The 26,110-nt window shown below is 45.3% G+C and overlaps 1 protein-coding gene and 1 non-coding gene across 4 annotated transcripts in view; both read left to right on the top strand.

Annotated features, from left to right (window-relative positions):
• Positions 1-26,110, top strand: part of Dock3 (dedicator of cytokinesis 3) — a 296,390-nt gene that overhangs the window by 267,211 nt on the left and 3,069 nt on the right. Inside the window, exons 41-52 of one of the 3 annotated variants that reach the window (XM_085827985.1) lie at positions 6,861-7,002; positions 8,343-8,509; positions 8,634-8,720; positions 9,273-9,452; positions 10,050-10,133; positions 10,257-10,373; positions 13,055-13,176; positions 14,054-14,192; positions 14,638-14,785; positions 21,114-21,232; positions 22,204-22,291; positions 25,554-25,676. In XM_085827985.1, coding sequence (XP_085684111.1) covers positions 6,861-7,002; positions 8,343-8,509; positions 8,634-8,720; positions 9,273-9,452; positions 10,050-10,133; positions 10,257-10,373; positions 13,055-13,176; positions 14,054-14,192; positions 14,638-14,785; positions 21,114-21,232; positions 22,204-22,291; positions 25,554-25,676 — 1,516 coding nt within the window. Of the gene's footprint in view, positions 1-6,860; positions 7,003-8,342; positions 8,510-8,633; positions 8,721-9,272; positions 9,453-10,049; positions 10,134-10,256; positions 10,374-13,051; positions 13,177-14,053; positions 14,193-14,637; positions 14,786-21,113; positions 21,233-22,203; positions 22,292-25,553; positions 25,677-26,110 lie in introns of all 3 variants that reach the window. The other 2 variants (XM_021171370.3, XM_085827986.1) reach the window with 2 other exon arrangements.
• Positions 222-328, top strand: LOC115032097 (U6 spliceosomal RNA). The gene has a single exon (XR_003837724.1). It is a non-coding gene; the product is annotated as a U6 spliceosomal RNA (small nuclear RNA).

Here is a 26,110-nt window from a genome sequence, read left to right as displayed (position 1 = left end):
GACTTGTTCACACACCGGCGATAGTAGTTAAGCCATTGTGAAGTAAGATATTATGAATAGAAATAAGAAACCCATTCAGAAGACAGACTTCACATAATACAAATAGTTTGGAACTACTGTTCAAGTATAGTATAGTGTTTGTTTGTTTGTTTGTTTGTTTGTTTGTCTTAATGCTCCAGTAACAAACTACATTTTAAGAGGATTGTTAAGACAGGCATCATGTGCTCGCTTCGGCAGCACATATACTAAAATTGGAACGATACAGAGAAGATTAGCATGGCCCCTGCGCAAGGATGACACACAAATTCGTGAAGCGTTCCATATTTTTTAAACGCTGACACCATTGCATACACTAGCAAGATTTTGCTGAAAGGACCCAAATATAGCTGTCTCTTGTGAGACTATGCCGGGGCCTAGCAAACACAGGAGTGGATGCTCACAGTCAGCTATTGGATGTATCACAGGGCTCCCAATGGAGAAGCTAGAGAAAGTACCCAAGGAGCTAAAGGGATCTGCAACCCTATAGTTGGAACAACATGATGAACTAACCAGTACCCCGGAGCTCTTGTCTCTAGCTGCATATGTATCGAAAGATGGCCTAGTCGGCCATCACTGGAAAGAGAGGCCCATTGGACTTGCAAACTTTATATGCCCCAATATAGGGGAATGCCAGGGCCAAAAGAATGGGAATGGGTGGGTAGGGAAGTGGGGGGCGCTATGGGGGACTTTTGGGATAGCATTGGAAATGTAATTGAGGAAAATATGTAATAAAAAATATTTAAAAATTAAAAAAAAAAAGACAGGCATCATGACACACACCTGTAATCCCAGCATTTTGGAGATTGGAGGCAGGAGGATCATGAGTTTCAGGCCATCCTGAACTTCACAGATCTTGTATACAATAATAAAAAATATATTAGAGAAACAGAAAAGTTTACACTAAACATCATATATAACACAGCAGACAACTTCATGTCTTAGCTGTAATGTTTAAAATGAAAGTCTCAGTGGTCTCACCCTAGGTTTGCAAAGGAAAGCAAGCATTCAGAAGTAGTTTCTGGCACATTTTAATCCTCTTACTATGTTTTTGGTTTTGGTTTTGTTTTCTGTTCTGGTTTTTGTTCTTTGTGATCTTTTTCATTAATTTATTTACTTTATATCCCAATTACATCTCCCCACTCGTCCCAATTCCACCCTTACAAATCTCTCCCCACAGTACCACCTTCCCTTCTCCTCAGCAATATCCACCGCACCCTGGGATATCCAGTCCCAGCAGAACTACACCATCCTTTCCCACTGAGGCCAAATCAGGCAGTTCAGTTAGGAGAAGAGAATCCAGTGGTAGGCAGCAGAATCAGAGACAGCCCCCACTCCAGTTTTTAGGGGACCCACATGAAGACCAAGATATACATCTGTTCCAGTTGTGTAGGGGGCCTAGGTCCAGCCCCTGAATGCTCTTTTGGTTGGTGGTTCAGTCTCTGGTTTTGGTTTTTGAGACAGTGTCTCGTAGTCCAGGCTGGCCTTGAACTAGTAGTTATGTAGCTGAGGCTGACTTTGAGCTCCTGGTCATTCTGCTTCTGCCTCTTGAGTGCTGAGGGGCTGGTATGATGCATTGTTGAGAATCAAACACAAGGCTTGGTTCATGCTAGGCAAGCACTCATCAGCTGAGCTGTCCCCGGCTTTTGATCTGATGCTACTCAGAAATATTTCTCAGTGATGCTTAGTAATGTCTTGTTCACAGACTTCTTTTTATAAAACTTTGTAGAGCCTCAGTTTTGTCTAACCCTCCACATACTCTTTAGTCATGATGCCAAGTTTCTCCATAGGCTAGAAGATAATTGAAGTGGTTCAGAATAACTAGTTATGTTTTGAGAATCTTTCACAGTTAAGAAATCACTCAGTGGGTCTGTTTTGCCACATTAAATGAAGTATGCAGAATTCTGTAGTTGTCCACAGCTTATCCAGTTTCCTTCTGAGAGAATACCAATGAAAAGTAGAACTAGCCCATAATGTGTCTTGTGTCTGACAGCTGTCTATGATGTTTGACACTGTCCCTGTCACTTCCTTCTGAACATCACTAGTTTGGAGTTAGCAGGCTGGGAAATAGAGCAGATACTGCTGCATCTGTCACAACTTGAGTCTGCGCATCTGTTCCAGGGACAATGTTCTCTGTAGCTTCTAGCATGTGAGTTACAGTTGGCAATTCAACAGATACCTAGAAGCTTCATAGGTTGAAGTACTTCTGTTTGAATGACCATTGCCTTGTGTTCCCAGAACCGGTCAGGGCTAGCACCCAAACAAGATTTAAACAGAAAAGGACTAGAGTCAGTTCTGACCAAGAAGGACACGAATTTTAGAATAATCCTTGCCTGGATTTTGTTGCAATGGGATTTTTTTCCCCTTAGAAAGCCATTTTCTAACAGCTTCAGTAGCTTAGAGCAAAATTTCCAAATTATTGTTTATATCTTTGATGATGTCATCAACAGACCAATTCACAGAGCAGTGGCTACTTGGCTGCTGTGGATCTCTTTCCTTCAGGGGAAAATGCCTTCATGTGGAGACAAAGTTACATTTCTTCTTTACAGCACCTGGTTGTCTTTTCCTAGATTTCTTCTTCTCATAGTAACTTCTATCCAGTGACTTCTCTTTCCTATAATGTCATTTTCTGGTGAATTGGCATTTCCATTGGTAAATCTGGGAATAAGAGACAAAGCGGAAATTTGCTCAAAGGTTTGAAGCTTCCATGAGAAGTGATGCAGAACATTTACCATGGCTCACCCCAAAGGTGGTGTGTGACTTTATTTATTCAGTGCAATCCATAAGATGCAGAGAGAGCCACAGACACTGCGCCTCCAGGCTGTATTCCATTGATATTTATTGTTCTCAAGTGGCTTAAAGCTGTCCTCAGGAATTGAGTGCTGGAACTATATTTAAAGCTTAAAACTGGGCTGGCGAGATGGCTCAGAGGTTAAGAGCGCCGGCTGCTCTTCTGAAGGTCCTGAGTTCAAATCCCAGCAACCACATGGTGGCTCACAACCATCCGTATGAAATCTGATGCCCTCTTCTGGAGTGTCTGAAGACAGCTACAGTGTACTTACATAAAATAAATAAATAAATCTTAAAAAAAAAAAAGAATGTTTAAAAAAAAAAGCCTAAAACTAGCTCTGATTATCCCCAGTTTCAACATCTTAATACATTTCAATGTCCACAAACCTCAGCCAACTAATGGGAAAGATCACATGACCCCCCCCCAATATATTTAAAATCTCATTAGTATAATTGCTTTAGCCAGTGAGTAATAATAAGCTTAATATATTAAGAGTCTTGTGGTTCCCTGAGCATTGGAGGGGGATGGGGACTCAGTCTACTAACAGAGTCTGGACATCTATATTTAAGATGTAAAGCAGGTCAGCTTTCACTTTTTCTAGGAAGTACTCATTCTTGGCTAAAAGAAAAAATATCTATACTATAACAGATAATACAAGAGGGACAGCAAACTCTTTCTACTTAATAATTATAATTCCTAGGAACATTTGAAGGACTAGGCCTCCATGACCTATAATGACCATCCAGCCCAGGCATTTCAAAAGTGCCATATTTATTACTCCAATAGTCAAAGGTGCTATGATAGTCTGGTGTGATGTTTATGCTTACAATCCCAACCTTTGGTATCTAAGGCAGGCAAATGTAAGTTCAAGGATATCCTGAGCTGCATAGTAAGTTGTAGAGCAATCTAGGCTCTTAAATGGAGAGCACTTGTCTAATTAAACACAGAAATAGACGTGGGAGCCAAGTGTAGCAGTGTATCCTTGTAAATGTAACACTTGGAAGGTGAAGGCAGGAGCAGAAGGTCTGTGTCATCCCAGGGTATGCAGTGAGTTTGAAGCCAGTCTGAACTACATGAGACCTTGTCTCCAAGAACAGAAACAAATAATAGTTGAACTAAAGGTCTGTAAAAGAGGCAAAAAGAAAAGTACAATAACTAGAAACCAGGAACACCTCCAGAAAGTCCTGAGACAGACCAGTTTCTTTTGGTTCTTTTTGTTTGTTTGTTTGTTGGTTGGTTGGTTTTTTTTTTTCAAGACAGGGTTTCTCTGTATAGCCCTGGCTGTCCTGGAACTCACTTTGTAGACCAGGCTGGCCTCGAACTCAGAAATCGGCCTGCCTCTGCCTCCCAAGTGCTGGGATTAAAGGCGTGCGCCACCACGCCCGGCTTGGTTCTTTTGTTTTTATAAAAGATGCTTGATTGTCATCGTATTCTCAACCCCAGTTTGTAAATAATATCTAGTTCATGGTACATTCTAAGACTGCTAGGGTCTGAAAATCCAAAACAGCCCAAGCAGGCACAAGACTCCACACAAAGCAAGATCTTTATTTGAATTAGGATCTGACCAGTCAGGAACAACAGACTCACCTGTTCATCTTAGTAAGGATTTAAGCAGATGACAAAAATGTATTGCACTCAGTCTCCTGCTGTTCCATCAGAGGCATAACAGACTCGGGAGCTGAATGTTTGGGACCTCAAGCCAGAAGGTTAGAGTTTTTAAGCGTGAAAACCACAAATATTTGTGTCAGGTTACAGTTACAGTTTTCTATCAGTCAGAATCATTCATTCTTTCATGGTCAGGAATAATCATTATGTTTTAGGGAACAAAGGAAGGAGGAGGAGGAGGAAGTTGGCTAGGCATCTGGAAAGCCCCCCTGGAGCCAGGGACCTTAAACTTAATTTTACCTTAAGTTCAGAATGGAGTCTGGAAACAAATGGCAGTACTTAGGATAAGTATCATTTTTTTATCCCAACAAGACATAATTTTGGGTGAGGTAAATTCAATGCCTGTTATCTCATGTTTTCTTTCTTGTAAGCAAGAATACCCTATCAACTTCAAGGTCATGCTCACCTTCTCACATACATGTCACAGAACATGTCAGTGTCTCAGAGTCATAGAACTTTTGGACAGGAAGGAATAAGCATAGAGCCTGTATCTTATGCTTGTAAGTAACAGTCTGACTGTTCAGTACCAACTCAAAGGCCCCGGTAATGGAAGAATAACAAAGAATGTTAGGGAGTATTGCTTGTCTGTCTATTCCTCCTGCTTACAGAAAGTAGTACCTGCTAGCTGATTCACATGTACAGAGTTCCCTTCCTTAAGTTGCTCAGTTCATCTGTGGCAAATGGAGGTAGATCACACAATGTAAGTGGAAAGCAGGCAGCAGATCTTTTTATGGAGATGCTTGCATTTGCTTGCAAGTGATATGAGACCAACAGCCAGCCTCCAGGTCAGCACTCATGTTAGCTTCCTGTTACTGGGCCTTCCCCATATGGTTCAGCTACTCCTGTACCACCCCTGAATACACAGGCCATCTATTCTTTAGTTTACTCAGCTTGGTTTCCTTGTTCCTGTCATCTGCCTCCCTCACCTCACAGTTAATGATTATCTACTAATCTTCAAGGAGACAGGAAGACACCCAGCCCTCTTTTCTCGGGAGAGCCCTGTTTTTCTTCATATGATCCATGAACAAGTTGTGGGGGTTATGTGCATGTTAGTGGGTGTTGAAAGTCAGTTCTTCAGAGGTGCAGTCAACCCTCTGCGTCCATGGGGTACACATCTGCAGACTCAACCAACCATGAACAGAACGTCTTGGGGGAAATTCATTTGTATCAAATGTATACAGACATGCTTTTTCTTGTCATCATTCCCTAAATAATACAATATAACAAGTTTTATAGAATTTACATCCTGGTATTTTTAAGTACCCTAAAAATGACTTGAAGTAGCTGGGCATGGTGGTGCATGCCTTTAATCCCAGCACTTGGGAGGCAGAGATAGGTGGATCTCTGTGAGTTCAAGGCCAGCCTGGTCTACAGAGCTAGTTCCACTGTAGCCAGAGCTACACAAAGAAACCCTGTCTCAAGAAACCTAATAATAACAATAATGATGAGGAAGAGAACAACGACTTGCAGTATATAAGAAAATAGGCTCTGCCTGTAGATGAAGGTATACCTTTACATCAGGGGCTTGAGCTCTGTGGTCTTTGGAGTCTTTTTTAATAGATTTTCATTCTGATTTACCCAAATATGTGGCTCATTCTTATTTGATTTTATTTTTTTCCTACCCTTAAAACTCCCCCTTTCCCTAAGACATGTCAAGACAGGATGCCGCTGAGATATGACTTGCTGAGCTGGGTCTGGTGAGCCAGCTGGGTGGGCAGTGTGACTACTAGGCTTTCTATAGTTTTTTTTATTTGTGTGAATATATATATCTTTGTAAACGTATGAACATGGGTGTATACACATAGAGGTCAGAAAGTGGGTGTCAGGTGTGCCCCTCAATCACTCTTTCCCTGATCCTTTGAGACAGGCTCTCTCCTTAACCTGGGTCTCACATTGTTAACAATAGGCTGGGAGACAACAAATTCCAGTAGTCCTGCTGTCTCTGCTCACCTCAGAGCTGGGATTGCAGGTGTGCATAGGACACCCAAACGTTACATGGTGCTAGACTTGAACTCTGTAACAGGCTTACCAAGTGGGCCTTTCAGTACTTTTTAAAAAATCTTGATTCTTTGAAAGTCCTTCCTCTACTTTGCTTCCCTTCATGGATATTCCTCCTCCCCTCAACTTCCTGGTTGTCTGTACCCTCTTCCCAGAGATACCACACCACAAAGATATCATTTCATCATTTGTCCCTCTCCTTTCTGTCCTGTCATTTCTCTTTAAGACGGGAACTGAGTACCGTGCCCTGTACCTGTACCTTGTTCTGGTACATACCTTGTTCTAGGTATGTTTATGGGATGAGTAACTGCTAATGCAGAGAGATGGAGGTGAGGTACATACAAGGTATAGAATGTACTTGGTTTTGCAGAACAAAGAATATGTGTGCCGTGGTCATGACTACGAGAGGCTAGAAGCCTTCCAACAGAGGATGCTGAGCGAGTTCCCACAGGCCGTTGCTATGCAGCACCCCAATCATCCTGATGATGCCATCCTGCAGTGTGATGCTCAGTGTATCTTTTGAAACTTGGTAGAGTGGGAAGGGCTGGGATCCTGCAGGTAAGTCCCACCCAGCCAACCGTTCCTCTACCATGTGGCTGGTCTTGTACCTTTATTTAGGTTGCCTGACATCCCAAACCTGGATGTCTTTACTATTGAACCCATATTAACAAGACACTTAGTCCACATAAGAGGCAGTGCCATGCTACTAGCCAGGAATGGACCTTGTAAGTGGTAATAAGCTGAGTGTCAGGACCTCACTGTCAGGCTAGTTACTCTTATGAGTTAGTGTCTATGCTAGACTCGGTGGGGCCTGAGTGTCAGGACCTCACTGTCAGGCTAGCTACTCTCATGAGTTTAGTGTCTGTGCTGGACTTGGTGGGACCTGGTCAGACGGTCAGGACCAGTCACTGGGAGAGGTGATTGTGATCCCAACAAGGCTCTGAACACAGGTTTATTCTGCTTTTACCATCTATTCTGCTTCTCTGTGAAGTTATTGTCCTTGTCTTTGTTAAATTGCCTCTAGCAGAGTGACAGAAAGGAAGAGTTAGAGAATGCTTTTGATTTGATGGCACTTGAAAGTTTCAGTGAAAACACTGGCCTGCCCCTCACCACCCATGTTAGGTAGCTTTCTTGAAAATTACATGCTAGTCACCAGGTGGCAATCTTGTTCCAGAGAAAAGAGGGCAAGTTGACTCCCATTTGTGTTCTCACAAAGATCTCAGACAGCATTCTTATAAAAGGTCATTTTGACTGGGCCTGTGACACGGGCTGTAATCCAAGTTACTTGAGAGGCTGAAGCAGGAAGATACCAAGTTTAAGACTTGCCTAAGATACAGGCTAAATTCAATGCTAACCTGGGTAATTTAGTAAGACCCTATGTTAAAATACAAAGGGGCTAAAGATATAACGCAGTGGATAAGCAATTACCTGTCATTCCTACCCCAGAGCCTTGGTTTCAATCCCTAATGTCACCAAAAAATAAAGAATGAAATGAAATAACAAAACCAAAAAGCCTGTTTTATATTAAAGCCATTTAGCTACTATGGGTAGTCCCAGACACTTATTCCCATGGCATGGATATTACATCTGCTTGCTCAATCCCACTGTTAAAAGGGCAGCACAGGACACTTTGAGCAAATGTTCATGACATTCACTATTGGAGCAGGAGGGAAGGGGGCAGATAGGGAGCTTTGTCTAACTGTGCTTGGGTCTGTGCTACACCTTAGGATGCCCCTGCTTCCACCACAGCTCGTAAGGAACAGGGCTATAGTGCACTACACCAAGGAGATAACAAACCCACTGCAGCCCTTTTCTTTGTCAAGTCTAGATTTCTCCTTCACTTCATGTCCAGATTTACAGATCTATGCAGTGACACCTATTCCAGATTATGTGGATGTTCTACAAATGGATAGAGTACCTGATCGTGTCAAGAGCTTCTATCGTGTCAATAATGTGAGGAAGTTCCGGTATGATAGACCTTTCCACAAAGGCCCCAAGGACAAAGACAATGAATTCAAGGTAGAGGATGCAGGAAACTGAATGTATGTCCATAACAAGTCTGAGGTGTGCCTGCTTCTTGGGAACTCAGGCTAAGTTTAGCAAAACTTGTTTTGCTTATTGCACTTGTCTGCGCCCCCTGCAGAGCCTGTGGATTGAGCGCACCACGCTGACACTGACCCACAGTTTGCCTGGCATCTCTCGGTGGTTTGAAGTGGAAAGAAGGGAACTGGTAAGCTAGACCTCGGAAGTTTTAAATTCCCCTTTTTCTCAGTTTCATCTCCAGGGAGCTTTCTCTGAGGACTAAAGAAACAAACTTTGGCCACCTGCCTGGCTAATCCTGTGCTGGGAGCTTTTATATCTCCTTCTATCTAGACCACAGGACACTCCTAGGCTTCAGGTACTTTTCAATTTACAAATGGAAAAAAAAAAATCTCTGAGATTCAAGAAGCCAGAAATCCCTGATGTCACAAATGATCCTCCTCACTATTCTCTGCACTTGGAGTGCCTTGAATCAGAAGAGATGGTGTGTCCTGGAACTCACTCTGTAGATCAGCCTGGCCTCGAACTCAGAAATCCACCTGCCTCTGCCTCCTGAGTGCTGGGATTAAAGGCGTGCGCCACCACTGCCTGGCCTGAATCAGAAGAGAAATCAGAGAAAACCTAGGACGTATTCCATCCGCAGAAATGAGGAAGCAGAGCTAGCAACACACATGATAACTGTTGTCAGGAATGTGATGAGGGGTTAGCATGCATGTGAGGACTCTGTGTTATGTGTCCCCAGGTGGAGGTGAGCCCTCTGGAGAATGCAATCCAGGTAGTTGAGAATAAGAACCAGGAACTGCGAGCTCTGATCAGCCAGTATCAGCACAAGCAGGTACATGGCAACATCAATCTGCTCAGCATGTGCCTGAATGGAGTCATTGACGCTGCTGTCAATGGAGGCATTGCACGCTACCAGGAGGTAAGCCGGAGACATTGACCAGACCCTGACAGACAGCCTGGCTAGGAACTCAGCTCATTAGCTCCTTCTCCCAAAATTACAGCCTCCTTGGAAAACTTCCCAAGCTAGCCCTCTTCTGGATGAAGAGGTACTAGTTTGAAGTGGTTCTGAGATAAAGTTGTAAACTCTTGGCCAATCTCTATTTCTGTAGCACAGACCTTTGGCTCCCCCTCTCATAATCTTTGTGAGATGGATAATTTATCTGATTATAGAAGTTAACTACCCTCCTGGGGTCCTTAAGAATCCAGTCCTTCATGAACCTGGCTACCTAAGAAACTGGTGCCCATCATGAGGCCCCTGGCTCTGCCTGGCACACCTAGGCCACTTATACATTGTGAGAAGCTAGAGCTAGCATACAACCCCGGGAGATTAGGCCCCGCCTCTTAATCTTTCTCAGGCACAGAAAATACACATTTCCTAACTGATAAAGTTTTCAGTGAGGCCAGGCTGGAGGTGCTGGCAAGACACCAATGAGGAAGCAACCTGGTTGCCTTTTAAGGGCTCCATTGAAGAGTAAACTTATAAAGAGTCTTCATTACCTGACCTTTCCTTTCACAGGCCTTTTTTGATAAAGATTATATCACCAAGCACCCAGGAGATGCCGAGAAGATCTCCCAGCTCAAAGAACTAATGCAGGAACAGGTATGGCTTGTAGGGCATGAAAGGTCCACAGCCTGTGAGTAACATCATATACTATCACAATGACCCAGTCCTCAGAGGCCACTCCCTGCTTAACAGAGAGACCTTATTTGGCAATTCCCATAGGTCCATGTTCTTGGAGTTGGGCTGGCAGTTCATGAGAAGTTTGTGCATCCGGAAATGCGGCCTCTGCATAAGAAGCTGATTGATCAGTTCCAGATGATGAGGGCCAGTCTGTACCATGTAAGCAAATTTAGAACCAGGTTTCACTTCCTAGGCCTATAATACAATCAAAGAAAAGTAGGAGGGAGGGTGAGGTGAGAGAGAAGCTGGGGAGGTGAGGGTAGTGGGCACTGTACCCAAAGCAAGGTGTTCAGTCACCTCTCATTGGTTCACTCCCCCCAGAAGGAGTCGGAATCAGAGACAAACAACATTTTCCTGGCACTGTGCTAATAGAATTGTTCGCATACAGAAAGGGCTCATATGCAGGAATTTTTTGGGAGGTATTTTTCTTAAGAACCTTAAGAAAAAAGGTATGACCTGAAAAGGCCCTCTTGTCAGCTCTGTTCTTTTCTCTTGACCCATTGTCTTCTCCCCATGTGTAAACCTCCTCTCCTTCCTTCATTCTTTTCCTCTAACTTTCTTTCTCCCCATCTCAGTTTCCTCCGTAATGTGTTATGACCCACGATCACATCTAAGAAAGTTTGGGGACCAAGTACTTTAATTCTGGCCATTCTTAGAGGTGTCTGGCAGTTCTAAGGCTATACCAGACTCCAGATTGTCTACCTAAGTCTGCCATGTCTCTTTACTCTCCATAGCAAGTTTAGCCTAAGAACTAATGCACACAGGCAGGACATGTAATCCAGGATCAGTTTTTCCTTGGCGTGATCTTAAAAATGGAGTGATGGCTGGTTGAAGATAAGATTCAGGTAGCCCTGAGTTCCCAAGTCCCTATTCATATTATGTACCCTTACCCAATTTTTAACCACAGGGCTGATTGTAAATTATTTCTAGAATAGACTTTCTCTTAAATATTCTGGCTCCCAGACCTAAGTGGCCATATGCTGCATGTAACAATTAAAAACATCCCAGCCAGCCAGCCCCTGTGGCTAGCTATCATAAATCCCCATAACCCAGTCAAATCAAAGCTCCAGAGGCTTGTAAATCATCAGTCATATTTATATCAGGAAATTCTCAACTCACAAAACTCCCACTCAAAGAACTCAAAACGCAATTGATATAAACACAAACTGCCCACCTAGATTGAACAAATTGCCCTATATTATTCTATTGCTTGCCTATGATATTTATAGCTACCTGTGGCTATTTCAGGCCACGTGGATTTGGTTCTTCCTCCTCCTCCATCTTGTCTCCTCTTCCTGTCCTATCTTTGTCCCTCTGTGTCCCATCTCTAAAACTCTCAACCTGTCTTCCTTTTTCACTCCCCAATCACAGGCTCTAGCCTTATCTTTTACCTGCCCACACCTGCTTACAGACCTACCACTACCTGGCAAACTCTCGTCTCATTTTACTGAGGGCTACTAAATATGTATTAGGGAAATAAATATAGCTGTCAGACGGTGTGCCGTGCTGTCCTAGAGAAGTTCCTCTACGGGTGATGCAAAGTCTTGGGGAAGGCTGAGCCATCCAAGGACTCACTGAGCTTGTCAGTCTTGGAGCAGGCCAGCTTTGTTCTTGGATGCTGCGGGTTGTGGTTCTTTTAGTCCCTCCAGACTCCCAAGGCAGGCCTCAGCTGGTTCCTTGCAAGAATGGACAGCATTAAAAGCAAAAATAGGAAAAGAAGTTCATCACAGTGTGAGAGACTGGCTCACTTTCCAGAGGAATTTCTGTAGCTCACAAAATGTCTCCTTCCTGGGAGAGTCCTCCATGGTGTTTCATGTGAGAGATGCAGAACATATATGCTTCCCCTTAAAGCCAAGGTGGTGGTGAGTAAGGACTTGAGTAGCATTACTGAGTCTGATGGGGATTCCACCTCATTACACTGGCTCCTGCACACACCGCTGGTCTCTGCTCTGTGCAGACTTCTCATCCCAGCTGGAAGCCCAGGTAATGGAGAGCTTGGCACCCAAGAGGTCCCTGTCACATCTCTGCAATCAGATCACTACAACAAAGGCACAAAGTGCTTGTCCATGTGCATCCAGGTCCATACTGTGCACATTATAGAAACAGTTTAACACTATGCCTGCTTTGGAAGAAGAAAGGGGAAAATGTGCTACTCTCAGTCCAGCTCAGAAACATACACAGCAGACAAGAGCCTTTGTCCATCATATATTATGAAAAACTTGAAGAAAACCTGGAAAATTGTCACAGAGACCAATATATTTTCTGTCACTCAGTGGGAAGTTAGATTAGACATTTCTGCCAAGAAGTCTGCGTACTTAGTAAGAATTTAATTATGCTGCAATAGAGCTGTGCTGCTTTCAGTTCCTTACATCAGCACTTTGTTTCCTGTTTCCCTATAGACTGCGTCACAGGAAACTTAGCTCAGGTCAGTAAGAGCTGGGCCATTCAGCAATCCAATAAAATCCAGCACCAGCTCTTATGTAAGCGTCTGCACTGACTGACGGCTGACTCCTCCATCCCAACTATTGCTCTGTGTAATCCGACCTAAGAAAGCCTGTTAACACTCCCCTGGAAACTCAGATTCACTTCAGCCTGTTCTAGATGCTTCTCTCTTAGTGGAGTTTACCTGGAGCTCAATAGCATCTGGTCTAGGCTCCAGTATGCTTAGGGAAGTATTTAGTAATGAAGGTGATATTGTCCAGAAGAAACCAAAAGTATATCATATGATTCTCTTTTTGTTTGTCTATTTGTTTTACATTTTTACCAACAGACAACTTATCTGTCTTAGCTTTATTTATCTCTCCTTTGCTCTCTATGAACAAACGTTCCTTTCTCAGCAGGAGTTTCCAGGTTTGGATAAGCTAAGTCCTGCATGTTCAGGCACCAGCACCCCACGGGGAAATGTTCTGGCATCCCATAGCCCCATGAGCCCTGAGAACATCAAGATGACCCACAGGCACAGGTATGGCATTAGGGCTGGGAAGGTTCCCTCCAGAGAGAGAAGACTGGGGTGCAGGATTCCTGAGCATTGGCAGGGCCAGGGCCTGCTCAGCATGGGCCTTGCTCACATGCACCTTTGGATGGGACCCCAAAGAGAGTGAGGATTGTTGATTGTTTTTAAGGAAGGGAATAATGACAGTGGTGTGGCATTCAAGCAATGACTGCTCAGAGCTCAAGAGTTCTGACCTGAGCAGTCTCAAGTGGGAATACTCAAAGCCTTTATGACAGGAAGCCAGCTTTAGGAGAGAAATTTACTGCAACGAATTTCTCTCTTAGATTCGTTTACTTTCCAGCGTGCAGCTCAGTAGAGTGGCTACTCAGCTAATGAGAAGAGGAACAAATGAAGAGGGCCTGCTAGTGTTGGTAGAGGAAAGTTGTTGGGATACTTATAACCATAGATAGTTTATATCTATCTCTTTTGATAGTATCTTCATATCAGTAAGATGCCTCTGCTCTCAGAACAGATCTTAAAATAGTGTATGCTGGGTTAGGCAATGTTCAGACTAACATTCCATAGAAAGAGTATAGGATCCTGGACCTGACTTGTCATCTCTGTCTCTCATTCCTCCTGATAAACTGCTAGTGCTTTCATTCTGAATGGCTGTAATCCATTTAACTCTAAAGAGATTGCACTAGCATAAGCCTTCTCAGGCCAGTGGCAGTGAGGCTCAGAACTCCTCTAGGCCTCAGACAGGTGTGAACTTTGGCTATAGAATCCTGCAAACAAGTGCTGGCTTGGGTTACATGTCAGGTTCATACATCTGTCCTTTCCTCCTACTGCCTAGCATGCTTTCTTAGCTATTGCCTGATTCCTTCCTATTTCCTGTTCTTGATCACAGCCCCATGAACTTGATGGGCACAGGCCGCCATTCCTCATCCTCTCTCTCCTCACATGCATCTAGTGAAGCAGGAAACATGATGATGATGGGTGATAACTCTATGGGTGAAGCTCCTGAAGACCTCTACCACCACATGCAGGTACCTGAGCTATGCAAGAATGAGCAGGGTACCACGGCTAGAGGACTCGTCTTTCTGGAGTCTCCATAGCTAGCAAGGCTGCCTTCTTTCTCTAAACTACCCCAAGTCTTAGTTCCCATGCTGCATTTTTCAGACCTATCTGCTCTTATGGATTGCATGGCCAAGATCTTCTGCCAAATTAGTGTCCTATTTGGCAAACCTGATAGCTAAGTCCTCCTTTCTTCTCCATGTACAGCACAATAGAGCCAACGCAACTGTCTTGCTCCATGTGGATGGTGTGGGTTGTCCTTAGCGCATGCCATCAGTGCAGCCTCTAGCAGGGTCCGCAGTAAAGGATCTGTCACTTGGCCTGGGTCCTCTAGGACATGAGTGCATAAGCCAGCTCTGTCTCTGCCAGCGTTACAGCACTGAGCTCTCAGATGTGCTCATCTCTGTTCCTTTGCAGCTTGCATATCACAACCCCAGGTACCAGGGCTCAGTCACCAACGTCTCTGTTCTGTCCTCGTCCCAGGCAAGCCCTTCTTCCTCCAGCCTGAGTTCTACACATTCAGCTCCATCCCAGATGATCACCTCTGCCCCTTCTAGTACCCGAGGTAAGGATGACAGGATGCTGCTTGCTGAAGGAGAATACAAAGCTTTGTGAACTCTATTTGTCTTCCTTTCATCTGTCCTTGTGTCTTTGAGAGTGGCCTTGTTGTCACCAAAGGACACTGAATTCCTTTTGTAGATTGATAAAGAAGGTCTTTTTTTCTTTAAAGATTTACTTATGTATTATATATAAGTACACTGTAGCTGTCTTTAGACACACCAGAAGAGGGCACTGGATCCCATTACGGATGGTTGTGAGCCACCATGTGGTTGCTGGGATTTGAACTCAGGACCTCTGCAAGAGCAGTCAGTGCTCTTAACCAATGAGCCATCTCTCCAGCCCGATAAAGAAGTTTTTGAAGTTAGAGGAAAATAACAAGGCAGGCAAGCTGGAATTCTCACCAGCAGCCTGGAGGAGAGATATGGAAGAGGGAAAGAGAGAGTTAAACTTTTCTGAGTTAGAAGTCAAAAGAGCAGGTAAGTTCAGCAATATAAATCTACAAGAAGCTACAAGGAGTGGAGGAAATCTTTGGGAAAGATTGGGAACAGAACGGGCATTCCCAGAGTGTCGGAATAAGCAGGTTTAGAATTGGGTAGATGTCGAGGAAAGGGAAATGAAGTGAGGAGAGAGGGCGGTTTCTAGTTGAATGAAAAGTAACAGGGATTAGAAGACAAGAGGCTGCGCAGTTGATGCCTTTGTGATTTGGGGAGAGGATTTTTGTTTGGGTTTTTTGTTGTTGATGTTGTTGTTTTGAGATAAATTCTCACTATGTAGTCCCTACCTGGTGTGGAACTCAATGTGTAGACCAGGATTACTGGAAATCACAGAAATCCACCTGCCTCTGCCTCCCAAATGCTGGGGTTCAGGAAGGGCCGCCATGCTTGGCCTCCTTGTGCAGTTTTTATTGATGGGTACAAAATCTCCTTCCTAAGGGGAGAGCATAGACAAGGCCTTGAGTGTACAAGCAGTTCTCCACCTTTCATACCCACTAAGGAGGGAAAAAATCTAAGTTTGGTTTAGCCTGTGGCTAGCTCAGAGTTGTTCTGGGTAGTCTAAATTTAGGGCACACCTAAAGGTTAAAAACAACCTGCATTTACTATTATCAGTTTTACCTTCTAGATTTCTTAGCTTCTACATTTCTTAGGCCAGTAATAAATAAACAACAGCATATGTTACTGTCAGTTTACCTTTTGGCTTTGTTTGGGGCCAGTTTGGAGCCCTTGTTACTGATTTAGGTCTAACCTTAGATACAGCCAGCTTGTGGACCATCATCACTCACTAAAGGGCCATGAAGGCTAGCACCTGGAAAGGTTTCCAGTCGTGTGTAAAATCTGTCTCCTTTTTTTTTTTTAAGATTTATTTATTAATTATATGTAAGTACACTGTAGCTGTCTTCAGACACCCCAGAAGAAGGCATCAGATCTCACTACAGATGGTTGTGAGCCATCATGTGGTTGCTGGGATTTGAACTCATGACCTTCAGAAGAGCAGTCGGCTTCTAACCCCTGAGCCATCTCTCCAGCCCCCTGTCTCCTTTTAATTGCCTTTAATTCCATGTCTACCGGGGTATTTACTTATCACTGATCATATTTGTCACAAAGACTCAGGCATTGATATTTATATGCCTGAAAAGTGATGCCTGCTTCGGGACTGTTCATTTTCTCTCTCTCTCTGCCTACCAGCCCCACCTCTGGGTTAGAAATGCTTGTATTTTCAGCACCCAGGCTTGCAGGATTGGGTCACCTTTCCCTAGCTGACTTTAGATCCTGCCGGGAAGTTTTTTCTGCCATGCTGCCACTTGGTAGCCAGAATTGGGTTTCTGTGTCAGTAAAGGGACGACCCAGGAGAAAACTCAGTTCTTTCCCACTGAGATGCTTGCCATGCAAAGTGGTCTGATCTATCAACCAGTCGCTGGCTATTGATTTCAGATTTCAGAAGGATGAGTTCTTTTTCTTCTGATTATTTTGTATACAAAGAAAGACCGTATAAACATATAACATTAAGGAAGGGCTCTTTCAATGTACACAATCCTGTGAGACCCTCAACAGACAAAATGGAAAGAGCTGATATAGTATGTCCTGGTGGAAAGATGCAGTGACCAGCCTGGAAAACCTTGAAAAAGTGAAGAGAAGTGGGTAAGGTCACAGCAGAGCAGTCACAGACTAATTTAATCACCTTTGACTGTGCTCATAGGTTCAGGGAGGAGGTGACATGTCTTGACACTCACCAGCCCTCTACCAATATTGCTGTCCTAACATGAACTAAGAGATCCAGACAAGTGGGGCCACGCATAAGGAAACAGTCTATGAAGCTTGCAAACAAACAGGACTGTTCATTATGAGTAGGGCTTACTAAAAGATGACTTTCAGAGTAGAAAGGAAGGAAGGAAAGCCCAAAACATAGCTGTGAATGTCTGCACACTGGGTTTGCCAGTGTCTTTCAGTATGCGCCTCATTAGAGCGGCAGAAACAGACTCTCTCCTCCCACCCTCCCAGGTGATGTTGTTTTCCCTTCCTAAAGGCTCTTCAGCCATATCCAACAGTTTACCTGGCCATTCTTATAGATTATTAATGGATATTACAGCTCAGTATTACTATGGCACTGCTTTAAAAAATTATTTCTGCCGGGCGTGGTGGCGCACACCTTCAATCCCAGCACTTGGGAGGCAGAGGCAGGCGGATTTCTGAGTTCAAGGCCAGCCTGGTCTACAGAGTGAGTTCCAGGACAGCCAGGGCTGCACAGAGAAACCCTGTCTCAAAAAACCATTAAAAAAATGATTTCTGTGTATGTCACATTCCCTGGGACATGAGTTACACACTGTTGTGAGCTGCCTGCTGGGAGTGCTGGGAGTCAGACTCTGGTGTTCTGAAGAGTAGCGTGTGTTCTTACCCATTGGGCCATCTCTTCAGCTCTAATACCACTTAACCCTCCTCAGTGCTGTGACTGCTGGCAGAGACAGTTCAGGCTGGCTGGTACCAGCTGCATTGGGTCACTTTGTTCATTGCTGTGACTGAATACCTGACAGGCAACTTAAGGAAGGGTTGATTTGGGCTCCAAGTATGAAGCCATTGCAGCGGCAGGATAGGCACACTCACTGGCTTCCTCCTAACTTACTGTGTAATTAGCTTAGGCCTCTGGCCTCTGGGGTAGATCTTCCCTCCTCACTTACAGCTCTCTGCACCCAGTAGTCTGTCTCCTAGGTGATCCTAAATCCACTGGCAGTAAGATTAACCATTACACCATCATTTGTCCCTGTAGCAAACTAGTAATTGGTTGGGTTACTCAAAAGCTTTTGTCGAATGCTCAGTGGAGAATCAGTATGGCTCTTGTCTAAGAAGCACATCAGAGTGAAATAGAGGAAATTTTCTCTTGGTTAACTTTATTTCTGTTGCTTTTGTTATCTTGCTGAATAGTATAAAGTGTTCTTAAAACTTACATATTTTAAAGTGGTTGTCTCTCCGAATTCTTAATTAAAAGGATGTGTCATGAGGAAAGGAACATATGTTTGAGAAAGGACGTCACTAATGATCACCATTTTCAGAGACAAACTCCCAGTGGCTGAACTCCAGAATAGGACACAGGACAGTTGAGAAAAGCCTCTTCCCTCTTTAAGGCACTAAGTATTAAATAGAACTTGGCCCAAAGCAGGGAGCTGGTAGCCAGAGAAGAAGGCGTAAGGAAAAAAAAGGAGCCACTTTTCACTACAGCATCTGTGTAGTCTACACACGGCCATCAGAGAAAGTTAGATGCCCAAATATCTGTTAAAACACCATGTAGGATGTGAGGGAGACAATTGCATGGGGCCAGTGGGACGCCTCAGTGGATCAAAAGCACTTGACACACAGGCCTGAGTGACAGGAGTTTCATCCCAGTTCCCACAGTGGAAGGAAAGGACTCGCTCCCTGCCTCACACATTGTGCCGTGTAGATGCTGTCACTCACACACAGTGTAAAATCAGGTCGATTTTTAAAAGTCCGCACAGCATCTTAGGGTAAGACAGTGTTTTCAAATGAATGTGCAGTTTAATGATGGAGGTACTCTTGGCAAACAAGGCAGTGAGTGGTCTGCTCATTCATTAATGTCTTCTTGTCACTAGTCAGTGAAGGGAAAAGCTTCCTTGGATAAGGTCTAGAGTGCAATCCTCCTCCTCACTCCTACATCATAAGATCATTGTCCTTCCTTGACACCCATTGACACCTTGTGCTATGGTTCCTGTAACTGTGGAAATCTCTAAGACCAGAGGCCTGCAAAGTACAGTCTTATTCTTGTAAGTACGTGGCTCCCCCTGGTGATCAAAAGGCAGAATAAGCCTGTGAAATAGATGTGTAATCCAGTGGACTAAGACCCAACTTGCCTAAGGGTTTTGGAGTGCACCTGAAGCAATTCAAAAGTCCTATGAATGGACAAGCCCTCATGGTATTTAAATGTCTTAACGTTAACATCATCCTTGTCCCACCAAGGGACTGGCTGCCTAGGGCAGAGACAAGTGAGTCAGCTGAATTGAAGAAAATTAATGTACAGTAGTCCTTTGTTCTGTCACAAGAGGGGCACCACAGTTGGGAGGTAAGTCCTCAGCAGAGTTCCTAGACCTTCGGGAGGATGTTGCTCCGTCACAGCCCCAGCGTGGATCAAGGCATGGATGCACAGTTGGCATCATGAGCCGTATTTTGACTGAGCGGATGTCAAAGTGATGTTTATTTTTTGACCTTTTTGGATAGTCACATTCAGAGATTGTCCAGAGAGCTCAGTCTCTCAGCTGGGAAGGCAGGAGGAAAAAAGCAGTGGGGTTAGGAGCTTCCCCACCCCCCTTTTTTCTTTTCTTTATACATCTATCTTCTTGAGATTATTAAAAACACAAATTTTAAAAGAGAAGATGAATATCAGTAAAGCCACAAAACAAGAAGTTTAATTTCTTTAAATAGCCATACTTTCTCCATTCCCTTATCAGTTGTAGGCCATTGTAAAAGATAAGTCCTAGAGCCTGCCTAGAGGTTCTCTCAGGACTGCAACAGAAAAAGTAACAAAAATAACTGAAAAAAGATACTTGCTGGTATTTACACAGACTTTTTGGTCAGGAGGATTTTTCAAGGACTCCTGCAGTGAGCTAGCTGAAGACCTGGGTTTGCTTTGCTTGGATATTGCTACAGTGCTGGCACCACAGGCTCAGGAAAGGCCAGGTGCTGGTGGGTTTCAGGGACTCAGAGCCTGCCTAGGATCTGGAAAGACACCTGTCCGCTGAAGCCAGTGGGCTAGTCTCCACTGCCCAGCTTCTCAGAGCTGAATCAGCCAGAAGCATTGGGGTCCAGATGACTTTGCCATGAAGGGACTGGTGGATAGTCTGTTGTCTGATTCAATAAAGTATGTATTTGCAGAACTGTTCATATTACCCTATCACAGGAAAGCTAGCACATTATCTTACTGCTTCTATAGAAAGTTTTCTTAAGAACCACAGATGGGAAGTTCCTCAATGCTCTGATAGCACCTCAGCTAGAGTCACTGCAGTGTCTTCATAGAGAAGGACATGAAGCTGGGTAGTGGTGGTGCACACCCTTGATCCCAGCACTTGGGAGGCAGACACAGGCAGATCTCAAGTTTGAGGCCAGCCTGGTGTACAGATCGAGTTCCAGGACAGCCAGATCTGTTATAGAGAAACTGTCTGGAGAAAACCAACAACACAACAAGAGCCTGGTATAAGTCCCTTAACTTCTTGATTAGTTCCATGCCTATCAAGGGAAGTAGGCAAGGGTCAAACCCGCCTGTGTGCAGGGGCCTGCACTTCCAGCTAGACTGGCTTTAAGAGCTGCAATAGGCAGAGCTCCAACAGATAGGCAGAACCAAAGATCTGGGAGCCTACCATCTGGAAGGGATATGCCTAAAAGGAAGCCAGCAGAAAATAGAATCACTGGTGTTTGAAGAAGGTAAGTGTGTGTCAAGTCAGAACATTGTGATTGTTATTTCAAGTGTGTCTTGTCCTTGTGTTATGGCTCTGTCACAAGCTGGCCTTGGCTCCCACCCGGGACCTCTAGAAGATGCTAGTGTCCAGGCCACACCTCTGCCCTTAGAGCACAAGGTTCAGAAACCCCAGGAACTCTGCGCCAGGCTTCAGCTCTCCTTCCCCTTTCCCTCTGGGTATGATGGTAGCCTCTGTCAGCCGAGATATCAAGGACAGTCTTCACCATCTAGCACTGAGTACACTTCACTCCTCTCGTGCTCTGCTGAGTCAGTTCACTCCTCACTGGGAGGGACACCTACCTGGTCCTAAGGAAGCGTGGCCACTGAGCCTTCCATCTGTGGTTTGTCATCTGTTCGTGATTGTTCTCACTTGGTTACAGGCTCTCCCTCTCTGCCAGATAAGTACCGACATGCCCGGGAAATGATGTTGCTGTTGCCTACACATCGGGACCGCCCAAGCAGTGCCATGTATCCAGCAGCCATCCTAGAGAATGGACAGGTAGCAGACCTAGCCTGACTGACTGTCCTCTGCTACAAGTGTGTTGGCTTGGGCTCCTTCATTGCATTTGCTAAACCTTTGCACAGTCTTGCATGCCTCCCTCATTCTTCTGTAAGAAGGCTGTTGGATTGTGACTCCTGTTTTGAGGAGGACAGTGAATCTGAGGGCCAGAAATCAAGGCAGTGCAGGTATGAGGCAACAGGGTTGAGACTAGACTTGCTTGGGTATCTATCCAAACCTCTGGCCAGCTTTCTGGACTACTCATTCCCCATTGCTCTGGCATAAGAGGTTGGCTTTTATAACATCTTGAGAAAGCTGTAGTGAGCAATGGTATGAAGATGTCTGTGTGACTTGCTAAGGTTGCCCCTAAAACCTAGTTCTACAGACACCCTGCTTGGACCAGCAAGTAACACTTGACCCTGTGCAGTTTGCCCCTGCCTTTCTATTCCAAGCCCATAACTGCCCTAGGCCTAAAGTGCCAGGAGTTTCTCAGTGGCACCTCTCTGCCAGCAGAGGTCAGATCTGATGGGAGGAGCCGTTCAGCAGAGCAATGTACCTGCCAGACTACAGGTTTGGCTGCTGCTTTCTCTCCCCTTAGTGGCTGGATCTGGGTGGGGCTCTCCAAGAGTTAAGACCTATCAGTGCTCGGGAGGCAGACAGGGAATTTAAACCTTTCTGTCAGTGGTCTCTCTGGCAAACAGAAAGATGTGACAGTAAAATAATGGAAGGCACCTATGTCCTGCACAAGACAACCTGGGTGATGTCTCAAGTATCCATGGAAATGCTTGGATCCAAATATACCTGGACTGTTGCAACAGACTTCCTAGGGCTGGTGTGGAGCTCTTGGCACATCTCAGCATGAGCCCTCTTACTGCTTTGATATCCTCATGTGAGCTTAGGCCGTCCTGCCTCCTGTCTCCCACAATGTAGTTGGCTGTTTTCACACTCTGATATTTTTCTCCTTCCCTCAGCCACCAAACTTCCAGCGGGCCCTGTTCCAGCAAGTAGTTGGAGCCTGTAAACCCTGCAGTGACCCCAATCTGTCTATGGCTGAAAAAGGTACTTTCCCCACTCTAGGAACTCTCTCATGTGTGTCCCATCTTGAGTGTCTGACTCTTTTTCATGAGTTACAAACTGTCCAGCCCTGAGCCACAACCCAATGCCCAGGTCTGTCTACCTAGACATAGTGCTAACCAGTTCCTTGGTTCACTGTTTAGACCACACCTGGCATGGATCCTGTTTGTCTATCTGTATATCTCCCTCTCTCCAGGGCCGCCCTCATAGAGGCCCAACTGCCATCTGCCTTGAGGTATTCATTGTAACTCAGGCTGCTGTGGGCATCACTCCCTCAGGTTCTTCCTGCTGGCTTCTAGAATTTAGTACCTAATGCTCCCTTTGGGGCGTCAGAAACTCCTTGGAGCTCAGAACGGACTGTGGCCAATGAAATCCCCAAAAGAATGGAAAAGATATACTACAGTGAATTTCCCAAAAGTAAGTTCCCGCATGGAAAGCTCTGAGTGCTTCAGTCAAGTACAGTCATTCCTTAGCCACTCTGGCCAGTGACTACTGGGTCCATCTGTGCAACACCATGCAATTGAGAAACTCCCTAAAGCTGCAGCTGTTCAAATGCTGACACGTTACCTTGTGCTCCTCAGGCTGACATAAGAACCAGCATCTAACCTTTATGACCTTGAGCTGAAGCCCCAGACACCTGAATTTGTTTTAGTACAGCAATACCTAAATGGGGACCAGGCTGAGCTTGTCTGCCAACTAGAACCTAGCCCCATAGTTCTCTCCTCTCCTCCATCTGTTGTGCTCGGTGCCTGTTCACTTCCTAGCAGTCTAGTGTGTTGTCCCTTATCCCCCTCAGACCCTGTCCCTTCATCCTGTTGTCATTGCACCTGCTCACCAAGTGCTGTCTGCTGTCCCTGCTGCCATTGCTTCCTCTCAATTATCATAGAAGACAAAGTGTGTCCGTTTTAAGGGGTCAAACACTAGGTCCAAATCCTTGGTTCCTAGTGAGCATTAGTGCCAGATGCTCAGCCACAAAGAGCCTACTGAAGATGCCTTCCTAACCTCAAGGCCGCACATCCCAAGAAAGTGGCTTCTTGGATTTCTGCACCAATGACCTAAAAACAATGGGCCTTTTTGGCCTAGGAGGCCAGAACCCACAATGGGTTTTCTTCACCTCAGATGCAGCTCAATCTCAAAACTAGCCAAGAGTAACACAGCTCAGACCAGGTCAGACCAGGATGCCACATCAGCTGGATACAGAAGAGCTTCAGGCCTCAAGCCATACTGCAGTAAGGAGCTGGACATGACCACCCTAGGTATATGAGGGAAGGTGTCTCCAAATAAAAGCTGAGCCCAGAGCTATCACATCCAAACCACAAGGTTAACACTTAGTGCCAGTAAATTAGACAGTTTCCCATTAGTAATACCTAGGCCAGAGTAACTCCCAGGTCCCTGTCCTAGGTCCTCTTAGAAACCTACCTCTCACCTGTAGGTTTTTTCTTTGGCAGTCACTCCCAGACAAGTCTGCCCTCTAGCCAGGGACTGGGCACTGGAGACTTCAGGCTAATGCTGTAGATCTGTTAATGCTGATACATGACAGGACACAGTGGGTATTGCTCTTCTACTAGGATAAATCATTCTCTTGGCCACTCCACATGGCGAAGGTCCACTGACCTCACTGCAGATTTATGGCTTCTGGTTGACATGGGATGACTCACTCAGACACCATCTTAAATACATCCTTCCTGTCATTCTTCCCCACAGTGTTCCTGACCTCAAACTCCTTTGGACTCTTGGGGTAACCTTTTGCAACCTGCAGTTCTTTCAGGAGTTAGGGACACAGCTGCGGTTAGATTGTCAGGTCCTTTTGGGGAAGCTTCAGAGTCATCTCTAAGCTGCTGCTTCCCTGAGATCTGTGGCTTTCATTGTAAGTATCATCCCTTGTTCTGGGGGAAGAGAGAACTTGGGTGCTCAGAACCAAGAAGCGCCTGCAGTATCCTGGAGAACCTGGAAGAGGGAGCACCATCTGATGCTTAGCAGATTCAGAGTTCCTTCTTGCAAGTAGCAGCTCAGTGGCCACTCATCAGATTCAGATGGCCTCCTTTCTGCTGTTAGCTATCAATACATCATGAGCTTAAGCAGTTCTTATAACTGAAGTTTGACGTGTGCTGTGCTGCAAGCACATGCTCATCCCTGAGCAGAGAGAAGGAAAATGATGTCATCCATGGAATGCCATGGGCCCAGCACTTAGGACCATATCCTACTCAAAGACCACACTCCAGCTCTTTCTAGAGGCTCCCAACTCCTATCAGACCTTGGAATTCGCCATTGAATGTCTGGGCCAAGAAAGCTCGAATTTTGGATATCTTGAACTCCCTCTAGGTACCACTGCCTTAAAATAGTGCCCATACCAAACACCTGGACTATGTAGGCTGCCTTTCCAAAAAGTGCCATCATGCCGAGCAGTGGTGGTGGCACACGCCTTTAATCCCAGCACTTGGGAGGCAGAGGCAGGCGGATTTCTGAATTTGAGGCCAGCCTGGTCTATAGAGTGAGTTCCAGGACATCCAGGGCTACACAGAGAAACCTTGTCTCGAAAAAGCCAAAAAAAAAAAAAAAAAAAGTGGGGGCCATCAGAACAAGGCTTCTGAACAGAAGATACCTTCTCTTGCTTGCTTGTTCTCTGGAAAGAACCAATTAAACCTGCTCCACATTTCTCTTTCTGCAGTGGCCCAACCCCCAAATCACAAAATCTTTCCACTGTTCCTCTCCCCTTTTACAAAGATCTGTCGCCCAGCTGTAGCCAAGAGCCAGTACTGAGGTGCTGGACTGCTTTGTCTGGGGCCCATTCTGTTCTGCATCCCAGGCTCAATCCTGCTTTTCACCAGGGCATGAGCAGTGCAAGAGCCTTGATCTAACTTCACTTGAGAAGAGCGCTTTGTCCTGTGCTCTTTCTGTGGTCTTAGCTGGCATGCTCTCCTTCCTGTGGCCTTCTGGTTTTTCTTCTCCTGACAGATCCCAGAGAATGCAGATGTGTAGTTTCTATTGCACTTTCTCTCAGTGTGCCTTGTCCTAAACACCCTTCAGAAATCAGCTTGCTCTTGCCATCATAGGTAACTTCAATCTCTGGCCAGTTATCTCTCTTTGCCTTGCTTGGCCAATTTTCACCTGTAGTGCCTGCCTGAATGCCACTTGTGTGCTGGCTACACAGAGCACACCTAGAGAAGCTTCAGGCTGTAGGGCAGCTCCTCCAAGTGGGAAGTTTAAGAAGTAACCTCCGTTCACTTCATCTCTTTCCACCCTTCAGCGGTGCCAGCAGCCCCCAGCAGCTGGAGCCTGGATAGCGGAGCCCAAGAGGCCCAGCCCTTCCTGTCTGCCCTCATGGGCCACATCATGGTCCCCCCAGTGCCTCCCCGAAGCCTGCTGCATGGTAAGCGGGTCCCCTAAGTAGTTTTTGGTCTCCAACTCTGATCAAGGGCTAGATCAATAGTTATCTAGACCATCTCAGCAAGGAAAAAGCATCCACACCACAGAGAGCAGCCTACTGAATCTTGAGGCCAACACAGTTTCTGAGTCCTACAAGCTAACTTAGGCCATCCCAGCTAGGGCGGCTGAAGACAACAAAATCAACTATGCTAGATACAGCACTCACCAACCTGCCATCAAGCAGCCAACGGATTAGGACTCCTCCTGCCTGGACCTGCTGTTTCACGGGCTCGGAAGCACTCATCTTTCCTGGCCTCCTGTGTGAAATGTGATTATTTTACCCCCGCAACCTGTATTTTGCAGCCTGTCAGTATAAAGAAAGGTTTTCTGTGGCCTTCAATGCTGAGATGTTCTCAGGAGACTTTTCCACACCTGCCC

Source organism: Mus caroli, unplaced genomic scaffold, assembly GCF_978045245.1.
Source record: "Mus caroli unplaced genomic scaffold, Mus_caroli_1 scaffold_11, whole genome shotgun sequence".
Lineage (NCBI taxonomy): Eukaryota > Metazoa > Chordata > Mammalia > Rodentia > Muridae > Mus > Mus caroli.
The sequence above is the reverse complement of the archived record's forward strand: the minus strand, read 5'-3'. Positions and strand labels throughout refer to the sequence as shown.